Source organism: Helianthus annuus, chromosome 11 (genome assembly GCF_002127325.2).
Source record: "Helianthus annuus cultivar XRQ/B chromosome 11, HanXRQr2.0-SUNRISE, whole genome shotgun sequence".
NCBI lineage: Eukaryota > Viridiplantae > Streptophyta > Magnoliopsida > Asterales > Asteraceae > Helianthus > Helianthus annuus.
In genome coordinates this window covers 143,396,450-143,420,401 of record NC_035443.2, presented here as the reverse complement: position 1 = coordinate 143,420,401, position 23,952 = coordinate 143,396,450, and the positions used below count along the sequence as shown (strand labels likewise).

Sequence of the window (23,952 nt, the reverse complement as noted above, 5' to 3'; positions counted from 1 at the left end):
CACACAATCAGTCCAAAACATAACAACACCAAACACCCAAAAGCAACAAAACGAAAACCATAAGTTCAACATGGCAACAACATATGAAATCAACACGTAAATGTATTTGAAAATACAGAAAACACTATTTCTCAATCTTTGGAATCAAAAGCGTCGAAACACCAGCATCTTCATCCTGAGACAATTCATCACTGATGCGGCGCTTTGTCGAAGAGCAACCTAATGCACCATCCACATCGCACACTTCACGAATATTACGTTTTGTTTCATCAGAAGAGGGATTCTTAGTGCCTACAAGTGCTTGGGATGCAGGTGTAACATTGTCACCACAGCATGACATCTCATCCTGATATAAAAAGACAATAAGTATTAACGTTTCAAAAAATTTACTACAAATAACCAAATTCTTATATTACCTTCATAAGGTCAACATGAGTAGACAAACTGCAGGAATCTGGAACATCCAACGATTCGGACTGCTCATGCTTTAAGTACATAATACACAATAACATAAAATACACACAATGGTATAAATCTATTTCAAAATGATATGACTATGAAATGAAAAGAATGACATAATGAAGATTTAAACCTGGTTAAGATTGAATTTGGCGCAGAGCGCGGCAAGGATCTCATCATTGTTAGTGGCCATTGAAATACCATAGTTTTCAACCTGATGCTCAATGTTATAGTCTTTAACACTTATGATGAACGCATACCTCTTTCCAATCAATGTGTCAAAAATCTCAGGATATGGGTTCGGTATCTCTCCAGAATTAACAACCTATGATTTTATAAAAATTAATATAAATTACAATGAGCAGAATGATTCCATAATTGAGAACATACAATTTTATAAAAATTAGTTTTAAATTATATTTACTACATGGCCAAATAACTGAATGCATGCATTTGTTACCTGATCTTGGATTGCAAGTAACTCTTTGGCAGTTTTCTTAAGAATCTTGTAAGCTTCGAAATCAAACAGTGTCAAAGACACAGTACCGGAAGAGTCTTGCACCCTAATAGGTATCTTGAACCTATCAAAGTTAGAAACAAATGAAAACATTAGTATTACTAATAACAAAAGTGTGGTTCATATTAGTATTTAGTATAAGGAAATAAAACTGTAATCTCAAACCGCGGAATGGAATAGATGTCAACTCCTTCACATTTATCATTTGTACACACCAAAGATTTTGCATAATCAACATCAAATGAACCATCCGCATTTTCTTTCATTACAAATCTTTCCTCCACACCTGACTTACAGTGGTTACAACCATTGTAATACAAAAGTTTATCGGTGCATATAACTATGATTGTGCCAAGAACCAAAACCTTCTTTGTCTATCAATATCAAACAAAAATAATAATACTTAGAAAAGACTATAAAAAAACTCAGCATGTGAAGTACTTATAATAAAATACACACCGTTGATATGGTTCCAAGGAAACCAATAAGCATGAAATCAGGGTTATACTCATCTTCAACACTTGAGATAACGTTTGAACCAACATGCTCATTTGATGAAGATGAAACAGAAATTTTCTCTACATACCTAAACAGATTCATGTGATCAAATTAAAACGTAAAAAGTAAATGTAGGTACAAAATAATACTGTTTAATGTTTATATGCATATTACTAACTATACCTCTTCCTAAAAGAGGATATCTCTTCAATGTCAGTGTCGATAAAAAGTCTGCTAAGCTCAAACCCGTTTGCAACTCCACGCTTGCCTGAATTTAAAAATAAAACCAAATGTAGATCAATATAAAGAGTGTCAAATTTAAAACATATAAATAAATATAAATATAAATTACTAAATAAAAAAATTAAACTAATTAAATTTAAATTGTACCTTTGTAAAGGTTGACCATACCAAAATGACAAAGGATAACAACATATTTATCTCGTTTCTTATCATTCATGTAAGCAAACATGTCAATAGCAAAACCATCCCACAAAGTAACCGGACACTTTTGGCCTCTAAAATATTAACATAAAACATAATAACATCAAGCAACCTTGTAATGCTTTAAACGTCAAAATGCAACAACTTAATAAAAAGAACTCACTCAAGGTCTTCAACTCTAAGATTAAGTCTCTTGCCCTTGCTCCCATCCTTCTTTGATGTATCCTCTAGATTGAAACATACTTCCACATAACCAATCCAATCTATAAACAAAAATATATTGTTAAAAGAAAACAACATTAAGAAGAGATAATATGAAAAAAAAAAACAATAAGACAAAACAATACATATATATCATGTAGTGATTTACATACCAATAGTTGTATTAATTTCAGTTTTATTTTTAACAACATCCAGGTTAACGAAATTAAAACGGTATTTTGGTCCAGACCAGTCAAGGCATTTCTCAACAGAAGTATAGAAATACAGTGATATTTTGTCATTTCTCTTGCTATACTTAGCACAGGACTTATTAGTAGCAAGAGACGGTTTGGTGATAAGAAGAAATTCATCCAACTGAAGGAAGTCTTTGAATTTTCCTAGCATCTTATGCAGACAGCTGGCTTGTATCATAGCTCCCTAAGAATATGAAACATCCGATTAAATAAAAAACATGTTATATAACATTTGGATATTCATATGTCCAAAAAAATTATAAGACAAATATACGGTACCATCTCATCTATGAAGATCATATCAAGACGATATATTTCATTTTTTTTTAATCATTAATCATCTTCTTTGAAATGCTAACAATCTTCACTCTAATCGAATAGTTGTTTGAGAATGTATTAAGATCGTTAAGCATGCTAACCTTTGCAACCTCCATTTGAAGACTGTATATAAAAAAAAGAATAAGCAAAATATAACTATTGCTAAACGTAATATGATAATACAATAAGCATGGATGTTCTTAAAAAATATCAAGATTGGAATTCAAGCTTACAGATTCTCCAATAAAAATTTTAATTGAATGCAGTGGCAAATGTAATTTCAAAGGTAAGTAGTGTATATCCTTATATGTTGCCTTATTAAAGTAATTAAATATTAGAAATGATATGCAAAATAGGAAAAACAAGAGAGAGAACGTCAATTTTAAATTACCATTTTGCATATTTTGAATTTTAAAATTACTGATATTATCAGTAATTACTGACTTGATTTGAAAGCAATTGTTATAATGACTTTTCTAAATTTTATTTTAACTTTAATTAAGAGATAATAACCGTCAATTTGAAATTCACATTTTGCTTAATTCAAATGTCCAAAGCTCAAGAAATTAACATTAATTACTGATTTGATTTGCAACAAATAGTCATCAAGATTTTTTTTTTATCTGATTTGATTTACAACAAATAGTCATCAAGAATTTTTTTTATTTTTTAATTTAACTTTAAATTTTATTATGAAAACAATGTTGGAGGAACTCTTATATCATTGGAATGTAACGATTAGGTAAAATGGTAATTTGATTGTAATTCTAGTTTTCATTTGATAATTTCAATCTATCACTAATTAACAACATCAATAATAAAAATGTGAGCAGTGACTGTTTTTAGGGAAACCGCTGATGGTCAATATCAGTGGATGTCAACAATAAAAAAGTGAGCAGTGGCTATTTTTTCCTATCAGTGGATACCCAACAGTTTTTGAAACACTGATGTTTGTTCAGTCAGTGGTCAACACGGAGATTGAAGAAACAGAGGCTGTATTTCAGCAGTGGATAACTTTTAACAATCAAATGTTTGAACCAATTTCAAGAATACTATACCCAAACAATCAAGATGAGGAGCTTAATAATCATCCAAGTGTATTTGATATTTATTTATTAGTATAGAGATGAAACAACTGTTCAATTTATAGTACAGATCAAACCACTGAAGTGATGTGATAAACACTGTTACATATAAACACTGTTGTGATAAACACTGTTACATATAAACACTGATGCCATAAAAATTGTCACATATAAAACACTGAGGTGATGACATCTAACAACCTAACAGACTATAAAACACTGATGTGAAAAACACTGTTACATATAAACACTGTTAACATAAACAAAGATAGAATAACTAATGTTGATGCTAAACCACTGTTATTGTTGGACACTGTTGTTGGACGTCATAAATTTCAGATGTAATTTCAAAAGTAAGTAGTGTATATCCTTATATGCTGCTTTATTAGAGTAATTAAATATTAGAAATGATATGCAAAGTAGGAAAAAAAAGAGAGAGAACGACAATTTTAAATTACCATTTTGCATATTTTGAATTTCAAAATTACTGGTATTATCAGTATTTACTGACTTGATTTGAAAGCAATTGTCATATGACTTTTCTAAATTTTATTTTAACTTTAATTAAGATATAATAACCGTCAATTTGAAATTCACATTTTGCTTAATTAAATGTCCAAAGCTCAAGAAATTAGCATTAATTACTTATTTGATTTGCAACAAATAGTCATCAAGAATTTTTTTTATTTTTTAATTTAACTTTAAATTTTATCATGAAAACAATGTTGGAGGAACTCTTATGTCATTGGAATGTAACGATTAGGTAAAATGGTAATTTGATTAGTTCTAGTTTTCATTTGATAAATTCAATCTATCACTAATTAACAACATCAATAATAAAAATGTGTGCAGTGACTGTTTTTTAGGGAAACCGCTGATGGTCAATATCAGTTGATGTCAACAATAAAAAAGTGAGCAGTGGCTATTTTTTCCTATCAGTGGATACCCAACAATTTTCGAAACACTGATTTTTGGTCAGTCAGTGGTCAACACGGATATTGAAGAAACAGAGGCTGTATTTCAGTAGTGGATAACTTTTAACAATCAAATGTTTGAACCAATTTCAAGAATACTATACCCAAACAATCAAGATGATGAGCTTAATAATCATCCAAGTGTACTTGATTTTTATTTATTAGTATAAAGATGAAACAACTGTTCAATTTATAGTACAGATCAAACCACTGAAGTGATGTGAAAAATAATGTTACATATAAACACTGTTGTGATAAACACTGTTACATATAAACACTGATGTCATAAATATTGTTACATATAAAACACCGAGGTGATGACATCTAACAACCTAATAGAATATAAAACACTGATGTGAAAAACCCTGTTACATATAAACACTGTTAACATAAACAAAGATAGAATAACTAATGTTGATGCTGAACCACTGTTGTTGTTGGACAGTGTTTCACCTTTGGTTGATCAGGCTTTTGGTTCATCAGTGCTTGTCTTCAACAGGACTTTGGTCTTGATCAGTGGTTTGGTAATTAAACAGTGGATGATGTTCATGAGACTTTGTGTACAACCATCGTTATATCCAACAGTTGTTAGGCAGATCAGTGTTTTGCCTTATTAACTTGTTATAACCACTATCATTGTAGGAAACTTAGCTGGGCAGTGCTTATTGTGGGTCAACGTGCAGCTTCAACAGCCAAATCAACATCATCTTTATCTCATTCAGCAATATCCACTATGTTTTATTCGGTTCTTTGATCAAACATCTCGAACGATTTCCCTTTTCATCAAAACAATTAATATGAAAAACACGTGGAACTAACAGTAAAAAGTACACCTGAAACAGAATCATCGATTCAGAATCAAAAAACCATGTGGAATTAACAATGCATAGATTACCGAAGGAAACTTACAGTGCTGATTAAGAAAACTACGTTTAATTGCTCAAATTGAGATGACGGGTGATCTGCAAGCGATTACAAATGAATCAATGCATCAATAAACGGTAAATCAAAATGTTACAAATACCAAAAAATAAATCGCACCAATTGAAGTTACCTTGGTGTTGTGCAATCACTTTGATGTCCATGACAAAAGCACCTTCATAAAAAACAATGTAAAACTGATTGTAAGATTAAAACATTCAATGACTTACAGTACACGGGTCCAAATGATCTCAATCTTGCACTAAAATTCCTATACTCATCTGAGATTGTCTTCCGCTCCCCATCTTAATTCGTCTCTCCACAACTTCAATTGTAAAGAAAAGGGCAAAAATCAAATACATGACTAAGACAACCTCGTTGAAAGTGGGACTGTAAATGAGTACCATACCGAATAACAAAAAGGGATGAAGCCTAAACTTTTGGGCTGGTATCACCTATCAACAGACCTGGTATCACCTTTCACATTTCCATCTCCTCAACAATCGTCCGGCAGAGGTTGCTTCTAATCAACATAGGAGCATAAAAAATTACTAACATGGGTGAATAAATCAACAAAAAAGCTTGTGAAAGACATAAACTACAAACATATCAAAATCAGTCTACTCGTAATCACATGATACAACAAAGCAAGCATCTGAATAAACAATAACAAAGGAAAGACAAAATCAAAAGCTACAAACAGAGTTATTCATCAATTTCAGATATATACAATAATAAAAAGATTATTAGAACATACCAGTGTCACCGATTAAGATGAGCTTGTACAAAAGGGTTCATCGAGTACGATAAGAAACCCTAGGAGATCTGCTTCTTCTTCTAGGGGACAAAAGTGTTCATCGTGTTCAGTGTGAGAAAATAGATAAAACGAAATAAAATTTCTGAATGAAAAAATAAATCTTACATGATTATTCTCTTCTTCAACCACTCGACGGTACATGATTTAGGGTTTCAAACACAGATCTATCCAATAGAAGTAACGTCTACCATACGTTGTTGAGGAGATGAAAATGTGAAGAAGGAGAAGGATGAACATCAGAGAGAAAGAGGATCTGAACATCGATCGGAATAGAGCAGAGCAGAGGGAGAGAGAAAGTGGAAAGCCCTAAATGAGTAAATGAGGGAGGATATAAATAAAAGAGGACAGTGGTACTGTTGGGCGGGAAAAGGGAAAAAACGATGCCCTAATTAAGTGACACGTGGCCCAAATCACTTTCATTTATTATATATAATAGATATATCGAATATTGATATTGATGTAAATCCAACAACAAAAAAGTAAACATAATTAAAAAAATAAAAGTATAAAACTCTTATAATGCTAGTAACTAAACATATGAAGTGATTTGATTATATGATATATACGTATAAAAAGTAACTTAAGACACAATAGTTTGTAAAAAGTCACAACCTTTTAATTATAACTTAAGAAATAATAGTTTGCAAAAAGTCACGACCTTTCAATTATAACTTACAATATAATTATTTGAAAAAAGTTACGACCTTTCAATTATATTTATATAAGGTTAAAGAATTATACACACAATTAATAGAGTGTTTGTAGCGCCTTTTCATCATATAAGTCACACCGGTTCAATCCCCACTACCACTTGTTTTGCTACTTTTTAATGCCGGTTCTATCCCCATTCCCACAGGGTTTGCTACTTTTTTCTTTCTTTTTCTATACCAAATCCAATGTTTATCATAAAAAAATCCCACCGATTTTGCTATTTTTTTTCTTCTTCTTTCTATTATCAGATCCCAGGTTTATCATAGAATTTTCACATGATTATTGGGTCAAACTTAACCACTTATCCCTGTTTTAGCATATAAAGCATAGTGTGATTTGGAGCATCCATCAACTTGAACGTAAGTTTGAGATCGATGTAGTGTCACTTTGGAATATACAATGCATTTAATAGATCCTAGGGAGATAATATTCAAATCATGTAAAAAGTCATACTACTTTTAACCCATTAATCAGCGAATATTCCAAAAAAAAATATGGATTCATTCAGGAGGTGTTCCCTACATAACATCCGTAAAATCTCCGACAAGCCAGAAACATAATCAGTAATCACGAAATAAAAATAGCGGTTCAATCACAATCCCTTAACGGCTTTAAGAATCGCATACACAATAACATTGTTTTAAAATCCAAATCACAATCTTTCAGCTAGTCTCTGTTTTTTTTTTTTGCTTCGAACTCATCAAACCTTTGCAAACATAAAAACCAAAACCTTATATATCGTTGAAGGTTTTTTATGATTCGAGACAACATCAGAACTTTGATTTCAAATTAAACGAAGATTCAAAGTATAAATTTCGATTCAAAGAATTTCGAACAATAGAACAAAAACGAACTCATATATCTTTTTTTAAATACGTACTCGATTAAAGGAATCAGACTCATAAGTGAATCTGATTATTAAAGGATTCAAAAACGAAAGAAGGGTTCCTTAACTATAGACTAACTCAAAACATGAATAAATAAGTGATTAGTAAAAGGAGAATCAACTATTTTAAGCATGAAAATAGAATGGCCAAGTGAGGGTTCCTTACCTATAGACTAGGTCAAAATAAATAGTACGTTTCCAAATTCCCTATAGTTATGGCTCTGATACCAATCTGTCATACCTCAATCGATGGCGGAAACATCGGAGTGAGACGAACGAGATTGTTCAAAACATCATAACGTACTATTTGTGACAATAATTTAATAAACGAAATTCATTTCATTCATAATTCCAAGTATACATTGTTCCGAAAGAAAATACAACATTCAAATCTAACATAACCAAACAAGTAAAAGATTACATAAACAAAATTTGGTTGCGTTTCTAGTCCACCCTAAGTAGATTTCTCGAGATTTCATCATCAATTTTCTGCAACATGTATAAAAGTATATGTCAACACAAAAAGGTCGGTGAGCATACAAGTTTGGTTTACATAGCATACGTATAAAAAGTCTCAATTCCAACATGGTAATTTGTACACTAAGTTATGCATCATACTAGCATGCAAGAACTATATGTCAAACCAAAGTGTCCACTAGCGTAATCTTGTCACCGGAGTGAACAAGTCCATCATGATAGAATACTTAACAATGACCCAAAACAAGCAGTGTGCTACTCCTATAGCACTATACATGTTAAGGTAGGCTTGCAAAGTTAATTTATGAATTGAGTGTTTGCATAAGATTGATTGTGTGTGTCTAGTGAGTTAATATGTTATACATGTTACACCCAAAAGTGGTTTAAAACGGAAAGCGGTTTGCAAATGCTCTCCACAAAGTAAGATTGCGCGATTTGAAGGATGGAACACTGAGGTTATCCTAAAATGGATAAACAAGGTATATAAGTTTGTGGAGTCGACGATAAGGATAAATCCAGAATTTACAAGTATAGAATACAAATATATATCTTGTTTTTGGTACTCATTTGGACACCATTTTTAGCTAGCGTTCTTCATGAGTGTTTGATGTGTGGTAAAATACACGTATTTGTCCTGTGTAAAGTATATAATTATTGTATAGGTTTTATTTATTTCTTTTTAGTTTTTAGTATTATATTATATTATTTTGTGTTTTGGCAGGTCCTGGTGCAAATGGAGTGAAAATGAGTAATAATTAAATAACCAGCCAGTTGAGTAGAGTAGGCCGCCAGGGACCGACTAAAAATTACAGTCATTTCCCGTAATTGGGCTAAGACCACTATCTCTATTTTATAAGTTAGAGGGCCGCCACAATATAATTATTAGAGGGGACGCAACCTATTAAAAAAGAAAGATATGTTATTTTTTTATTAGGTAAGCGGAGTGGTGCGGTAAACACCATCGGTAACGGGTTTACCGATCGGTAACACCGCGTCCGATGATGTTTACCGATTGGTGACTTGGGCTGAGCGGTGAATCTTTACCGATGGACAAAGGGGTTGAATTCTGACCGTTGGAGACATTCAACGGCTATATAGCCGTTTAAAACAAAAAAAATATTTTTTTTTAAATTTAACTATAAATACCAAACATAAATTCATACCCAAACACATTCAAATTCATACCCAAACCAAACAAAAAAAATACCAAACATTTACCCAATCATTCCAAAACAAAATGGTAGATGAAATCCCGTTGTTTTTTCCACCCGATAGTAGCGACGAATCATCCGATAGTAGCATTCTTTTTTTTCCAAAATCTCATCGAAGAAGCCGAACTTAAAGACACGTGCACCTCTAATCGAAGGAGATATATTGAACGTCAACGTGAGGTTGGTCATAGACACTCATGGCGGATTATTTTGTCAAAGACCCGAAATACAAGGAAGATATTTTTCGGCATAGGTTCCATATGTCGAAACGTTTGTTTCTAAAAATTGTGAGCGACGTGGAAGCGAACGACTCGTGGTTTCAAGAGGCCTTAGATGCGCGAGGTAGGAAGGGCTTTACGCCGTTGCAAAAGGTTACATCGGCTATTAAACAGCTCGCAACTGGTAGCACTCCAGACGAGAACGACGGGTACTTGCATATGGCCGAAAGAACTTCCCGCGAGTGCCTAGAATATTTTTGCGACACGGTTTGCAAAATATACGCTCTGGAGTTCTTACGTAGACCGACAAGCCATGACATGGCACTTTTATACGAAGCTCATGAGGAAAAACATCACCTGTTCGGTAGCCTTGATTGCACCTATTTCGTTTGGCGAATGTGTCCGACAAAGTATCTAGGCCAGTATATGCGAGGAGGTCACCGATACCCGAATGTTATACTCGAAGCGGTTGCATCTCAAGATTTATGGCTTTGGCATGCTTTGCGCGGTCCACCAAGTTCACAAAACGATATCAATGTGCTACAACAATCTCCGTTATTTTTAACAGAACGAAATGGAACCGCGCCTAAATGTCCATTTTACGTTAACAGCCATTTATACAAACGTGGTCATTCATCATGCTTGACAATAATTGTTCTTTAACATTTTTTATAATAAAATAGCTATGTAGCTTCTAAAAACCAAAAGGCTTACTTTTGAACTTCATATCAGCCATAAAAGGTAGAGTAAATTTCACTTTTTGTCCTTTATGTATTATCTGAATTTTGAATCGTGCCCTTTAAAAGTTTTAGTTTAAATTTATGTCCAAAAAACACATGTATTATATCATTTTATGTCCTTTACACCAAACTGAGTTAAATTACCTAGTTAGGTTTATTTAAGAGAAGGGCAAAAATGGCATTTTATAAATAAATGTCATCAGATCCCTTGTCCCCTTATCTTCTTCAATTTCTGAGAAACCCTAGCATACAACCCAAATCCCCTGCCTTCTCCCCCCTTCAAGTCCGGCAGCCGGACTCGGTTCTTAGGCGATGTCCGGCGCCGATCTCCGGTCGGCCACCATGAATATATACACACCACCATGAATCTCACTCCACTACTCTCTTCCCCTCAATTCCCCAATCACAGCTATGGGTTTCCATGTTGGTTACACCGATCTATACCTCCCCAAACTCTTTCTACAAATCCTAACCCTTATGGGTCTTATCCGTAAACTCATCTCCTCCATTTTCCGATTCGGCGGTCTCAACGATTTCCTCGAACCCGAATTCTCATCCGACCCGACCGGAAACGAACAAGTTACGCATTTCCACTCAATATCCGTTGTCCTGATTCGTGAGCTCCTCCCGGTTGTTAAGTTCTCGGAGCTAGTGGATCTGCCGGAGAGCTGTGCGGTTTGTTTGTATTAATTTGAAGCCGGTGATGAGATCCGGCAGCTTATCAATTGCCGACGTATATTTCACCAATGCTGTCTGGACCGTTGGATGGATCATGATCAGAAAACTTGTCCGCTTTGTCGGACAACGTTTGTACCTCATGATTTACGGGATTCGTTTAATGAAAGACTGTGGGCGGATTCAGGTGTAGCAGAGTGTGATTCGTCGTTGGTTAGTGTTAGAAATTGATTTTAGTTTTTTGATGAACAGATTAGAGAATTATATGATGTATATTTTTGTGGATAAGAAAGAAAATGGAAAAGGGGAAGGATAAATTGTATAGACGAAACAATGGATTAGGGTTTGATAGGAATGAGGGGTTGGGTGAGTGTGTGGCCAGCCGGAGATCGGCGCCGGACATCGCCGGAGAACCGATTCCGGCTGCCGGACTTGAAGGGGAGAAGGCAGGGGATTTTGGTTGTTTGCTAGGGTTTCTTAGAAATTGAAGAAGATATGGGGACAAGGGGATCTGATGACATTTATTTATAAAATACCATTTTTGCCCTTGTCTTAAATAAACCTATAACCGAGTAATTTAACTCAGTTTGGTGTAAAGGATATAAAGTGATATAAAACATGTGTTTTTTGGACATAAACTGAAACTAAAACTTTTAAAGGGCACGTTTCAAAATTCAGATAATATATAAAGAAAAAAAAGTGAAATTTACTCTAAAAAGTATTTCGGTTAAATAATCAGAAAAAGGCATATGGGCTGAACTTGAATAAAAGCTCATTAGATCTTTCTCATTATATGCAATTCGAGAGGCTTAAGATTTGTTTTTTTTCTTTGTGCTACGAACAAGAAGGATGACAGAGAACCACTACCACTTTTGAATTGGACTTGTGTTTTTGGTTAATTGTTAAAGGCTGCATATTTGCATGGGAGATGCTCATGTTCATGTTGAGCTACACCATAATAGTGGGAGATGCTTTTGTTTGTACACAATAAATAGTCTTTGAGACGCATTGAACTATACAACGAACACGACAAGAATCAAGTAGTTTACAAATTCTAACACATGACTGAATTATGTAAAATGAAGTTCATTCACTTTTTGTCTATATCTTATTTATATCAATTTATCAAATTTTAATTTAGCTAACCAACTTTTGCATTGTCTTTAATGTATCGTTTGAAAAGAATTATATTGAGATCTTCTGGAACTTTGGAGCCACAATTTTGCATAAACTAACTAACCCTTCTTTTCGTTCAACTCAATTTAGTTTGATACTAAATTATTCTTTTAGTTTAGTTTGATACTAAATTATTCTTTTACTTCAACTCAAATTAGTGTGATACTAAATTATTAAGCGTGTAAATCTAGTAAAAATAGATACATGACAATACTTCAAACCTAGGGGTGCAAATGAGCCCAGTGGCTCGCGAGCTACTCGAGATTGGCTCGAGAAAAAGCTCGAAACGAGCTGAGCCTTATCGAGCCCGAGCCGAGCTTGAGCCTAACATAAAGCTCGTTTGTTTATCGAGCCCGAGCTCGAGCCTCGCATGTGAAACTCGTTAGGCTCGTTGAGCTTTATCGAGCCTTAGTGTAAACGAGCCGAGTCGAGCCGAACTTATTCAACCTTGTTTACAAGCCGACCTCGAACCTAAAAATAAGCATATTTAGTAAACGCGCCCGAGCCCGAGCTTCACTTATCGAGCTCGCGAGTCTAAAAAGTCTATTATTTATATTATTTTTATTTAATATATTAATTAATAGATAATAAACGAGCCGAGCTCGAGCTTGAGAAAATACAAACGAGCCGAGCTCGAGCCTTGAAAACAAAGCTCAAATCGAGCCGAGCTCGAGCTCGAGCTCACATAAGTTAATCGAGCTCGAGCTCGAGCCTGGTCAAGTTCAGGCTCGGCTCGGCTCGTTTGCACCCCTATTCAAACCCCTAAAAATTTAGAATGACCATGCACGCATGAGAATATTTTTCAGGATCGAAGTTTATGAATATTATCGAAGTTCAACATGGTATAGATCACATACCTTTTTGTTGTAGTCGATGAAGAAGCCTAGCTCCCATCATAACCCTTCTCTTAGGTGTTGTTTGTTTTTTGGCCAGAAGCACTTCTGGTCACTTATGTCTGCGTCGCGCAGACACGCGCAGACCTTTGGGTCCTGCAGCTTGTTTGTTTTCCAAAAGCACTTCTCACATTTTATCTCTTCCCCACGCAGACATAAGCCCACCTCTTCTCACCTCTTCTCTCTTTCAAAACAGTTTAATCCTTACACAACATTTATCCCCAGCCATATATATCTATCTATCCATCTGTATCTATCTCTGCAACACATCTTCAAACCCTAACACCTCGACAACTATGGCAGACCACCGTGTAAGCAATCGATTCCGATCCTCCACCTCCAAAACCGAACTCACCGGCAAAAACCTCCGCAAAATCCGCGTCTTCTGCTCCGATCCCGAAGCCACCGACTCATCCTCCGATGAATCCAATGTTCTTGGCGGTGGTGGAACGACGAAGGCGGTGGTGGTGGTTGCGACGGGGGTAGGTTCTTGGAGTGGGGGCTAGGGTTTGCGGTGGTGCTTGGCTTCGCAGCAGGAGACAGGGGGCGGTGGTGCTTGACGGTGGTTGTTGGTTGTGGTGGTGACAGGTGGACGTTGGTGGATGGTTGTGGTGGTGGTGGTAGATGAAGGCAGAGAGAGATGAGTGTTCTCTGTGTGTGTTGTATGTGTGTTGTGAAGTGGTTTTTGTAGAATTAAAAAAAAAAAAAACAAACCCTCTTCTCCTTGCAGATTGTAGACCTTTGGTCCACCTCTTCTCCTGCAGATGCATGCAAATGTGATCCATAGACTGTAGACCTTTTACATCTGAAAAAACAAACGTCACCTTAGACTTTTTTTTTCTATGGTTGTAACAAAACAAGAGAGATGATGGACTACCAAAGTTATCCAAACAAATAAAGTAACAAGAACTAAATATCTCGTCATAAAAACAAAGTGAGCTCAAATAATAAAATTGGTGCCTTGCATATATTGAGAAGATTTAACAAAAGTGAAGCCTATTTAGTGTATATTCATCATGTTTTTATCACCCCAAAATTATTATTATTATATCATAGTTGTATTATATGTTTATAATAATTTGATTGAATATTTGTAATTGTAGCATTTAACATGGCTGTTTATCTAAATTAATTTGAAAATAGATTAAATCCAAAAGCTTTCATGTAGGGGAGTTTTTTTTAACGGCCAACAGAATTAATACCGAGCACTCTTGGGGCATCCATTGAACCAAACGGAGTGCTTCGAGAGAAACCCGAGTCCACTGCCAATTCTGAGGAAAACCTGGTAACCCACACCGTCCGCAAGCAAGGCGATGAAATTACCGGTAAAAGCCGTTTAGCTCAAGGATCTGTGACAACCGTCAAATTTGCATGCATTCGTACAATTAATTAATTTTAATTATGTGCTTAATGACTGTGCTTGATTGCAACTGACAATTTAAACTGCTTTATGATTTTTGTATCATACATACATATAAATCATACTTCATACCGTCACTTCATTTATTACACACAAACTTTAGTGACATACTTGATGCACAAAGCACAATTAGCACACTGAGCGGATAATTCAGAAACATGCTGACAATGCCAGCACAGAGACAGACAATGTTTTGAGGCCAGTATGAGCCAGGGACAGGGTACTGTACTAGTATGGAGTGTAGGAAAGTGAGGACAATAAAACTACGTCACTAGGTGATAGTTAAAGTGCCGGGAAGTGCCAAAAACACACTTTAAGTGCAGAATTATGCATTTATTAATAAAATTCAGCATTTTAACATGCTAGTAAGGTGCAAAATTATGGCAGAATGGTCCTGTATGCTTTCCTAGGTGTCGGGAATTTAATGTGACACAAAAGTATATGTAGAAGACACTTTACGGAATAATTAAACACTTTAATGGAACGGTATCCAACCGAACAATCGGACATTATCCGGGACACTAAATTTTTGCCAAACACATTGTTTAATTATTTCTTGGCTAGTCATGATCCCCGAACACCCTAACACCCACTAAATATCAAGTAACTAATATATGTAAGTGAATACTTGGATTTTAACTTGTGCTTACCAACTAGTTGCAAAAACTTACAACCAACCCCCCCCAACCGAATTCGGTCCCAAGAGGACCCACAAGATCATCAACAAATATTTACACCATACCTCAATCTTGTGCTAGATTTTATTCCATTAGTTTATTTGATTGTTACTTGTAGAACTTGACAAAATATATGAATGTATCTTATTAAAGCATGGCCTAGATCCTTCATCATACTTCATATCTTCACACCATCACCCCTCACACCTCCTCCCTCCTCTCGGCCACACCCATATCCGCCCCCACCTCCACCATATCACCACCATCTTCATCAAACTTTGAGTTCCATTCAAGCTTCTAAGGTGATTCAAGGAAGTTGCAACTTGTGGAGCTTCAAAGGACCTTGTTTCTTTCTTGTTCATCATCACTTTTCATCATCTTCTTCACTAGATTCTTCCCTAGCCTTATGCTAGTAGTAAGCTCTTGTTTAACTCTTGATCATCTATCTTTTATGGTTAAAAGTTGTAGTAAGACTAGTATGTTTAAAACACTAAAGAAACAAGAACTAAAAATATGAACATGAAGCTTTACATAAAAGATTACTTGGAGATGAAATATTGCTACTAAAATGTTGCAGTGAACATGTTGTTAAATTTATGATGATTCTTGATCGTGTGATATTGATCACCATATGGATCTTGTTAAATATAATTTAACAAGAAAAGAAAGTGGTTAGGTGCTACATAAAATGACCACCTTCTAACTAAATATAAACTTGATAAAAATGATTTTTCGTGAAATATAATTAAACTAGTGAGTTGATGATCTTGTAAATCCAAGAGTTACAAAGGATATTGTAAATAAATCAAGTTAGAGAAGCGGTTTTTGGAAAATCATGACTAATACAAACTCTTACACCATTTTTAGAAATAAGACAAGTTTGAGAATATTTTTATTTACAAGAAGAGTTCAAAAGGGTAATTTTTGTAAAAATTGTTTACAAGTTGTAAACACTAAACTTTGGTAAGAAAATGATTTTTAAAGGAATAACTACGTTTTGGAAGATAACTAAGTCCAATAAAAGCTTTACCAAGTTACTACGCGATTTCAGAAAGTATCAAGTTCATGATTAGTGTGTAACCCATATATTTTTGCTCTTGGTGATGTAAGATTGTTTAAAGATTGATTGTTGATTGATTTTGAAAAGAAAATTATATGCTTAATAGCATGGACACCTCCGTTTTTAGGGGAAACTCTGGCGAAATCATACTTCATATCTTCACACCATCACCCCTCACACCTCCACCCTCCTCTCGGCCACACCCATATCCGCCCCCACCTCCACCATATCACCACCATCTTCATTAAACTTCGAGTTCCATTCAAGCTTCTAAGGTGATTCAAGGAAGTTGCAACTTGTGGAGCTTCAAAGGACCTTGTTTCTTGCTTGTTCATCATCACTTTTCATCATCTTCTTCACTAGATTCTTCCCTAGCCTTGTGCTAGTAGTAAGCTCTTGTTTAACTCTTGATCATCTTGCTTTTATGGTTAAAAGTTGTAGTAAGAATAAAGCGCCAAATTGGACTGCCTTCTTTGTAGACTTCTTCTGTCCTGACCTGCTCTGTATGATTAAAACACTAAAGAAACAAGAACTAAAAATATGAACATGAAGCTTTACATAAAAGATTACATGGAGATGAAATATTGCTAGTAAAATGTTGTAGTGAACATGTTGTTAAATTTATGATGATTCTTGATCGTGTGATATTGATCACCATATGGATCTTGTTAAATATAATTTAACAAGATAAGAAAGTGGTTAGGTGCTACATAAAATGACCACCTTCTAACTAAATATAAACTTGATAAAAATGATTTTTCATGAAATATAATTAAACTAGTGAGTTGATGATCTTGTAATCCAAGAGTTACAAAGGATTTTGTAAATAAACCAAGTTAGAGAAGCGGTTTTTGGAAAATCATGACTAATACAAACTCTTACACCATTTTTAGAAATAAGACAAGTATGAGAATATTTTTATTTACAAGAAGAGTTCAAAAGGTAATTTTTGTAAAAATTGTTTACAAGTTGTAAACACTAAACTTTCGTAAGAAAATGATTTTTAATGGAATAACTAATACAAACTCTTACACCATTTTTAGAAATAATACTCGGGTTTATTAAGAAATATAGTATTTTTGGGAAAATATATATTTTCTTGGACTGTATTGTTTTGAATAAAAATGAAGTTTATTTATATACTTCTAAGTGGGACTTAAAGATATATATTCCTTTGGATTAACACACCGGAATACGACGCCACTACATGGCTAGATAAACAAATACAAGAATACGGATAACCATGTATGAAATACCCCATCCTTGGAAAGGAAATACGAATACGAATACTTGAGAAGCATTAATACAGAAATATTGTATGAACAATTATTCAAAAACTAAATATAATTATTATAACTTGGAATGATATCAGAAACATAGCTCAAAATCATAAATACTAAGACAAGGCACGAACCGTTCGTCTAATAGACGTTAGACCATTGCAGGTAGTCGTGTTTGCTGAGGAGATTTGGGTTACAAGTACCGAAGACGCAATACTGTGTGTTCATGTCCCCTTTTTTCTCGTACTGTTTTCAGTTTTATACTTCGGGGATGGAATACATGTTACAATTATTACATACATTTATTTACATGGTTTGGTTAGCGTAGGGAGGGTGTTTACTACTAGATCATGTGAAGGGTGGGTACAACACTTAAGGCCATCAATCCTCGTCGTAGGACCAAGGGACATGAGTGATAGATCTATTTGGGTGTAGCAAGCCCCACTCCTGAGTCCGCTGAATGGACCATGTGGTGACTGTGTCTTACAGCCGAAGCCTGACACAAATTTGCTAGGTTTGAGTCTTCCTGCATCACTTTACACATATCAATGGCCTTGCAAACCATTGGTGATCTCTTTTTTTCCTTATTGCTACATACCAGGGACTTACATACTTACTTTCAATGTTTCAAAGGTTTATACATACACACAAACGAACACATGAACTCGCTCAACTTTTGTTGATGTTTTCAAACTACATGTATTTCAGGGAATTTGTAAAGTGGATCTGGCGGGTGTTGGAAGTTTCTATGCTGCGTTAAGAATAAAGATGTCATCCATGGTCTTTGAGTTTGGTTAGTGTATCTTATTCCTGGACGAGACACGTCTTCCAAACCTTGGTGTTAATCATTACCTTGTGGCGAGTCTTTAATAAGCTCATAAACAATTTGTATGATTTGTAAAACTTGAATTTGGAGTCTACGTTTTAAAACGATGTTGTTATGTTTTATACTTATGTAATGGATGACAAACCTATGGTTTTATCATATAGTTGATGTTATGATTGAATGCAATGATATTAAGAAAGTCACACCATAACCATGCTTCTGCGAAAGTCAGGGTGTGACAGCTTGGTATCAGAGCTTCGATCGTAGCGAACTAGGATTCTGTCTCGAGTCTAGACTACGATCATTAGGGCTCTCACGAAAATGTTTTCACGACTTGTTTTTCATTGCATACACAAAACGTCCAGATCTAGGGAACAAACAATTTTACAAACAAAAGGCACAAGTACACATTTCAAAATTCATATTTATAATTCAGCCTTAGAGACTGAGGGAGGTTCAGTCTTAGAGGCTGAGGGAGGATCAGCCTTAGAGGCTGGGCATAATTAGCCTTAGAGGCTAGGGATAATTAGTCTTAGAGACTGGGGATAATTAGTTTTAGAGGCTGGGAGGATTGGTCTTAGAGACCAGGGAGTTAGTCTTAGAAACTGGGAAGGTTTGGTCTTAGAGACTAGGGAGTTCAGTCTGAGAGGCTGGGTAGGATAGTCTGGGAAGACTAGGACGAATATGTGGATACATGATTTCATTATGAATTGTCTTTGTTTGCGATATACAAAGTGTTAAAAATTACTGTGAATATGCATGCTGTGACTATTTTGTACCGGCATACACGTCACCTTCCTTAGGGAACGAATTGTCAGATGATGATGACCCTACAGCCACCGCCACGGATGATGAGACTGTACCTGCGCCGGAGATATTTACGACAGACACTGAGAGTGACCCTGACATGCTAACTAAGGACGAGGACGATTTCCAACCGTCCGCGCTGCCAGACTTTGGTGATGAATTACCCTTGCTGATGGTTTCCTTGACGAGAATCTTCCTGTCATTCTTGATTCGGTCCACGACCACCTTACCATTTGGACACTTCGGTGGAGAGCACCTCCTGACTCCAATCCTCGACAATGCGCCTCCTGTGGACATTCCTTCCGAAGGTTGGCTACTCAAAGAATAATTGATGATGACATTGGCATATTATTGATGGTCCTTCTGATAACACCTATGATAATGGAAAGTTTGACGAGCACGTTGTTACTAATTTCACTTTTTGAGACCCTGTTAACAAGCTACCCTCTGATTCTAGCATACATTCGATTTCAGACTCCTTTGAGTCTGTGACATCTGCAGCTTTACAGACAGCTAGATTGCAGCTTTCTACTACTGACACAGACGACGCTGCCGTTATAACTGCTGCAACTATCACCTGCTCGAGGCACCACACCGTTACACGACCTAGAACCTGCTTCGGAGACAACTCCTGTTTCTTTTGGGGTCAGCTTGATGTTGTACCCGCTGATCCTGCACCCTTACTTGATCATGAGCCTGTTTCTTTTGACTTACCAGACAATGCATCCCTTATACCCGACCCAGTACCTCCACCTAATGATCTTCCTATCAGTTGAGACGTTTGTACCTGCACCTTCACCCGCTGATGTTACTCTTGTGAAGACCGACGTCCAATGCGCCAACATGCCTATCGCTTTCTTTCAAGACATACCCACACCCCGGGAAGGTACTCCAAGTCAGCACCCGCGTAACGGTCCCCATTGCTATGACAACATTTTCTACGACCTCACAGGCCGCACCGTCTGATACACTCACCCCTACATCGCTGGACGAACCGTTTCGGTGGTTCCTATGATACACTATACTGATATTGGACCCTTACCATCCCTCACATTATGGAGTCTGCACACGGGATGAGTGATCCTGTAACATCAGCTACAGTTTGAAGATATAATTCGCAGAGTTTTGGAGCTTGAGCTAACACCACGTCCTCCACCCTGTCTATTGCCAGTATATTTTGGTCCCCCACGTTTATCAAAGATTCCTTTTGAACTCTCGCCTGCTGCTATTACACCTTTCCCAGGTTTTAATGCTCGTTTCTTTACTGTCGAGTGACAAGTCAGTTAATTACTTTGACGTATATACAAGCTCGAGGAGGAATTCACGCATGTTGACAGTTTACTTTTCTTTCCTCCTCCACCTCAATCACCAGTATAGTTGGTTTCTGGATTATGCGGATTGCATTACATTTGGGTAAAGACACCAATGATAAGCCGGGAATGTGGAGACTTATGAAGACCACATCTGACTACGTGATTTTGATACACTAATACATTTAATGGACAAGGGTAGGGTGACCCTGCGTCCCTGTTGAAGTGATACATTTTGGAAGACAATATGATTGTGGTCAGGGAATAATGAGAAACCAACCACCATTAAACCTGCGACAATACCTTGTGACCAATGACCAACGAAAGCTCAGTCGCTATGTCTTCGTTAAGCACGTTATTGATCTATATGTGTGTGCTATAATTATAATGCTACGTGCTTACCTGCGATGCTCTCATTAAACATAACTACCAAATTACTTGGTCATGCTATTATTATGCTATTGCTTGGTTGGTTGGTATGATAACCTATTATGTGTATGTACTTATGACCTCAAAACAACTATACACATCCCCTGAACAAATATAACTTGACCTAACCAATCTTCTTCTTAGAAGATGTCTGTCACACCCCAACCGATGGCGGAAACATCGGGATGAGACGAAGTGTGTAGATTGCTCAAAACGTCATAACACTATGTGACAATAATTAATTTAAATTCAAATTTCATTTCAAAACTAAATGTCATACATAATTCAAAAGGAAATAACAACTTTGTTTCATAACATAACATAACAAACAAAATGATAGATTAATCTAGGTGTGTATCTAGTCCACCCTAAACTTGTTTCATGAATCATCCATACTTCAATAATCAACCTGCAACATGTATTAAAATAGAGTTTCAATGCAAAAGCAAAGAGCGAGTATACAAGTTTGTTTACATAGCATAATAGAATAAAAACTCATATCCAACATGAACATAACAAAATAGTTTCAACGTGCTAGTTTACGTAGTCCAAGTGATAGCCCAAGTTTCCCAATGCGTTTAAAGTACCTAACCCAAAGTTTAACGGGAGGTTGATATGTCTCCTCCTAACAATACCCCAAAGACTAACGGGGAGGTGCATTACTCCTATAGCGCTACTATTGTTAAGGCGGAACTACACACAAGAATTAAACGTTCACATTGCACAAAAAGTCTCAAGATTCACAAGTTCCATGTTTCATGTTTAAATGGATAGAGTAAGTTTCAAATAAGTTTCAAGTGTCGTGTGCGTTTAATATAGAATACATGTTGCACCCAAAGTGTTAAAAGTAGAAATGGGTTCGAGTATACTCACGGTTTACAAGTGGTGACTTGAAGTTCCGAGAGCAAGTTTGTAGATGAGTTAGTTTGGAGCACCTTGTCCTTCTACACAAGGAAACGTAGGTGTGTGAGTTTGGCGTATACGGAAGATTATAGATTCGGAGTTTAAAATATAAAGAAAGTAACATAGGTGAAAATAATCATCTTGTACACATAACTCTTGTTCTTGACACTATTGAAACTCAAAAGAGTTGGTATGATTTCATGGATTCTAAGATCCATTAGAGTCGTAACAAGGGCATGGTCATAGATGATGTAACGTCCACTTAACAAATAACTATTAAGTCATCATCAAGTCTTAGTTACTTAGATGTATACGTATAGAATAACTTAGATATTATATAGTTTTACAAGTCTTAAGATTCAAGCATGAGGTAGGAGATTAATGTCTCCATTTAGGTACCTCTTTGTGTCATAGAATACATACATGAGGTAGGAAGAGCAAGCTTCCATTTAGGCACCTCTATTGTTCACCACTACACTTGTTGTTATAAACAACAAGGAGGGTCATGAACATACAAGTATCAAGGTATTAACAACAACTAATCTATAGTAAAACATCAAGTAATGAGTGGATTCTTATGAAGGATAGCCCAAGCTAATCCAATTATCACACATACATCAAGCTTCACACTTGAACACTACTTGTGGGTAAAACCCTAATTAAAACAGAAGGTTTATGAGGTTTTAACCTCTGATTTAGATGTCTCAACCATGTTTTTAAGCTTAACCAACCATGAGAGGGGTTGTAAGCATTAGGACATTGGTTTGAGATGTGTTTCACACAAGTTAGATGAAGTTTGCATAAGTTTGAAACAAAACAGAAAGTTTTAGTCCATTTTAGGGCAAATCCAAGCCTGATTCTTCCAAGGAAAAACCAAGGATTCAAACCCAAGGAAATAACAAAGCAATAGGAAGAAGAACCAAGTGATTTGGTTGAGAAATGAGCAAGTTACACTCACTTTAGTAAAGCTTCACGAATCTGTCCAAAACTCAGATTCTCAGCTGATTAGAGAGCAATTTAGTGAAGATTTAGGAGTTGTGAAAGTGTAAAAAGGGGTAGAGAAGGTGGGTATTTATAATGGAAGAGTTATAAGGTGATTGGAGGTGATTAGAGGTGGATTAAAGGTGATTGGGTGAGGTTGGAGAGTTGGATTTCGTGCAAAATTTGAAAGAAAACACAAGTCTGCCGAAACAAGGCGCTCGCGTAGCGCTAGCAACCAGGCCTTACCCGTCGCGCTACGCTAGCACATGGGTTCTGAAATAAAGTTTGAAAAATGACAATTTGGCCCCTGTAGTTCATAGTTTAGGGTTTTTAAGAGTTTTAGGGGATGTTCTTGTCATATAAGCATTGTTTAAGGGCAAGACAAGTATGATTATCATAAACCAAGTATAATTGAGTGCATAAATGTCGAAATTAAGTATCGTTCTCGTTCAAAACACGTTCAATGCATAAGTTTAGTTTAGTTAGAAGTTTCGCACATAGTTTCCAAGAATCACGATTAAACATAGACTGATTCACCAAATCGAACATACGAGTATACATAGAATGCGTTTAACATAGATGTAACAAAATATAAGCTTCATTAATGATCCAAGTCTCGATTTGATAAAGATTACAAGGAAAGAAACGATTACAAGAATACAAAGTTTCCAAAAATAGAATTACGAATCAAACTTTCTATAAATGGAAAGTACAAAATAGCCGGGCGTTACAGTCTCCCCTCCTTTAGGAAATTTCGTCCCGAAATTTAGGAAGACGTAGGGAA

The 23,952-nt window shown here is 35.7% G+C and overlaps 1 protein-coding gene and 1 pseudogene across 1 annotated transcript; both read left to right on the top strand.

Moving 5' to 3' along the window:
- The first annotated feature begins 9,970 nt into the window (after positions 1 to 9,970).
- Positions 9,971 to 10,654, top strand: LOC110888543. Its single transcript, XM_022136065.1, has one exon. The coding sequence runs from the start codon at positions 9,971 to 9,973 to the stop codon at positions 10,652 to 10,654; it is 684 nt and encodes a 227-aa protein (XP_021991757.1).
- Positions 10,655 to 11,142: 488 nt separating this feature from the next.
- LOC110887175 lies at positions 11,143 to 11,655 on the top strand (annotated as a pseudogene).
- The last annotated feature ends 12,297 nt before the right edge of the window (positions 11,656 to 23,952 follow it).

Bases quoted from the DNA above. Each gene is read 5' to 3' on its own strand.
- LOC110888543 (XM_022136065.1), top strand. From the start codon at position 9,971: ATGGCGGATTATTTTGTCAAAGACCCGAAATACAAGGAAGATATTTTT.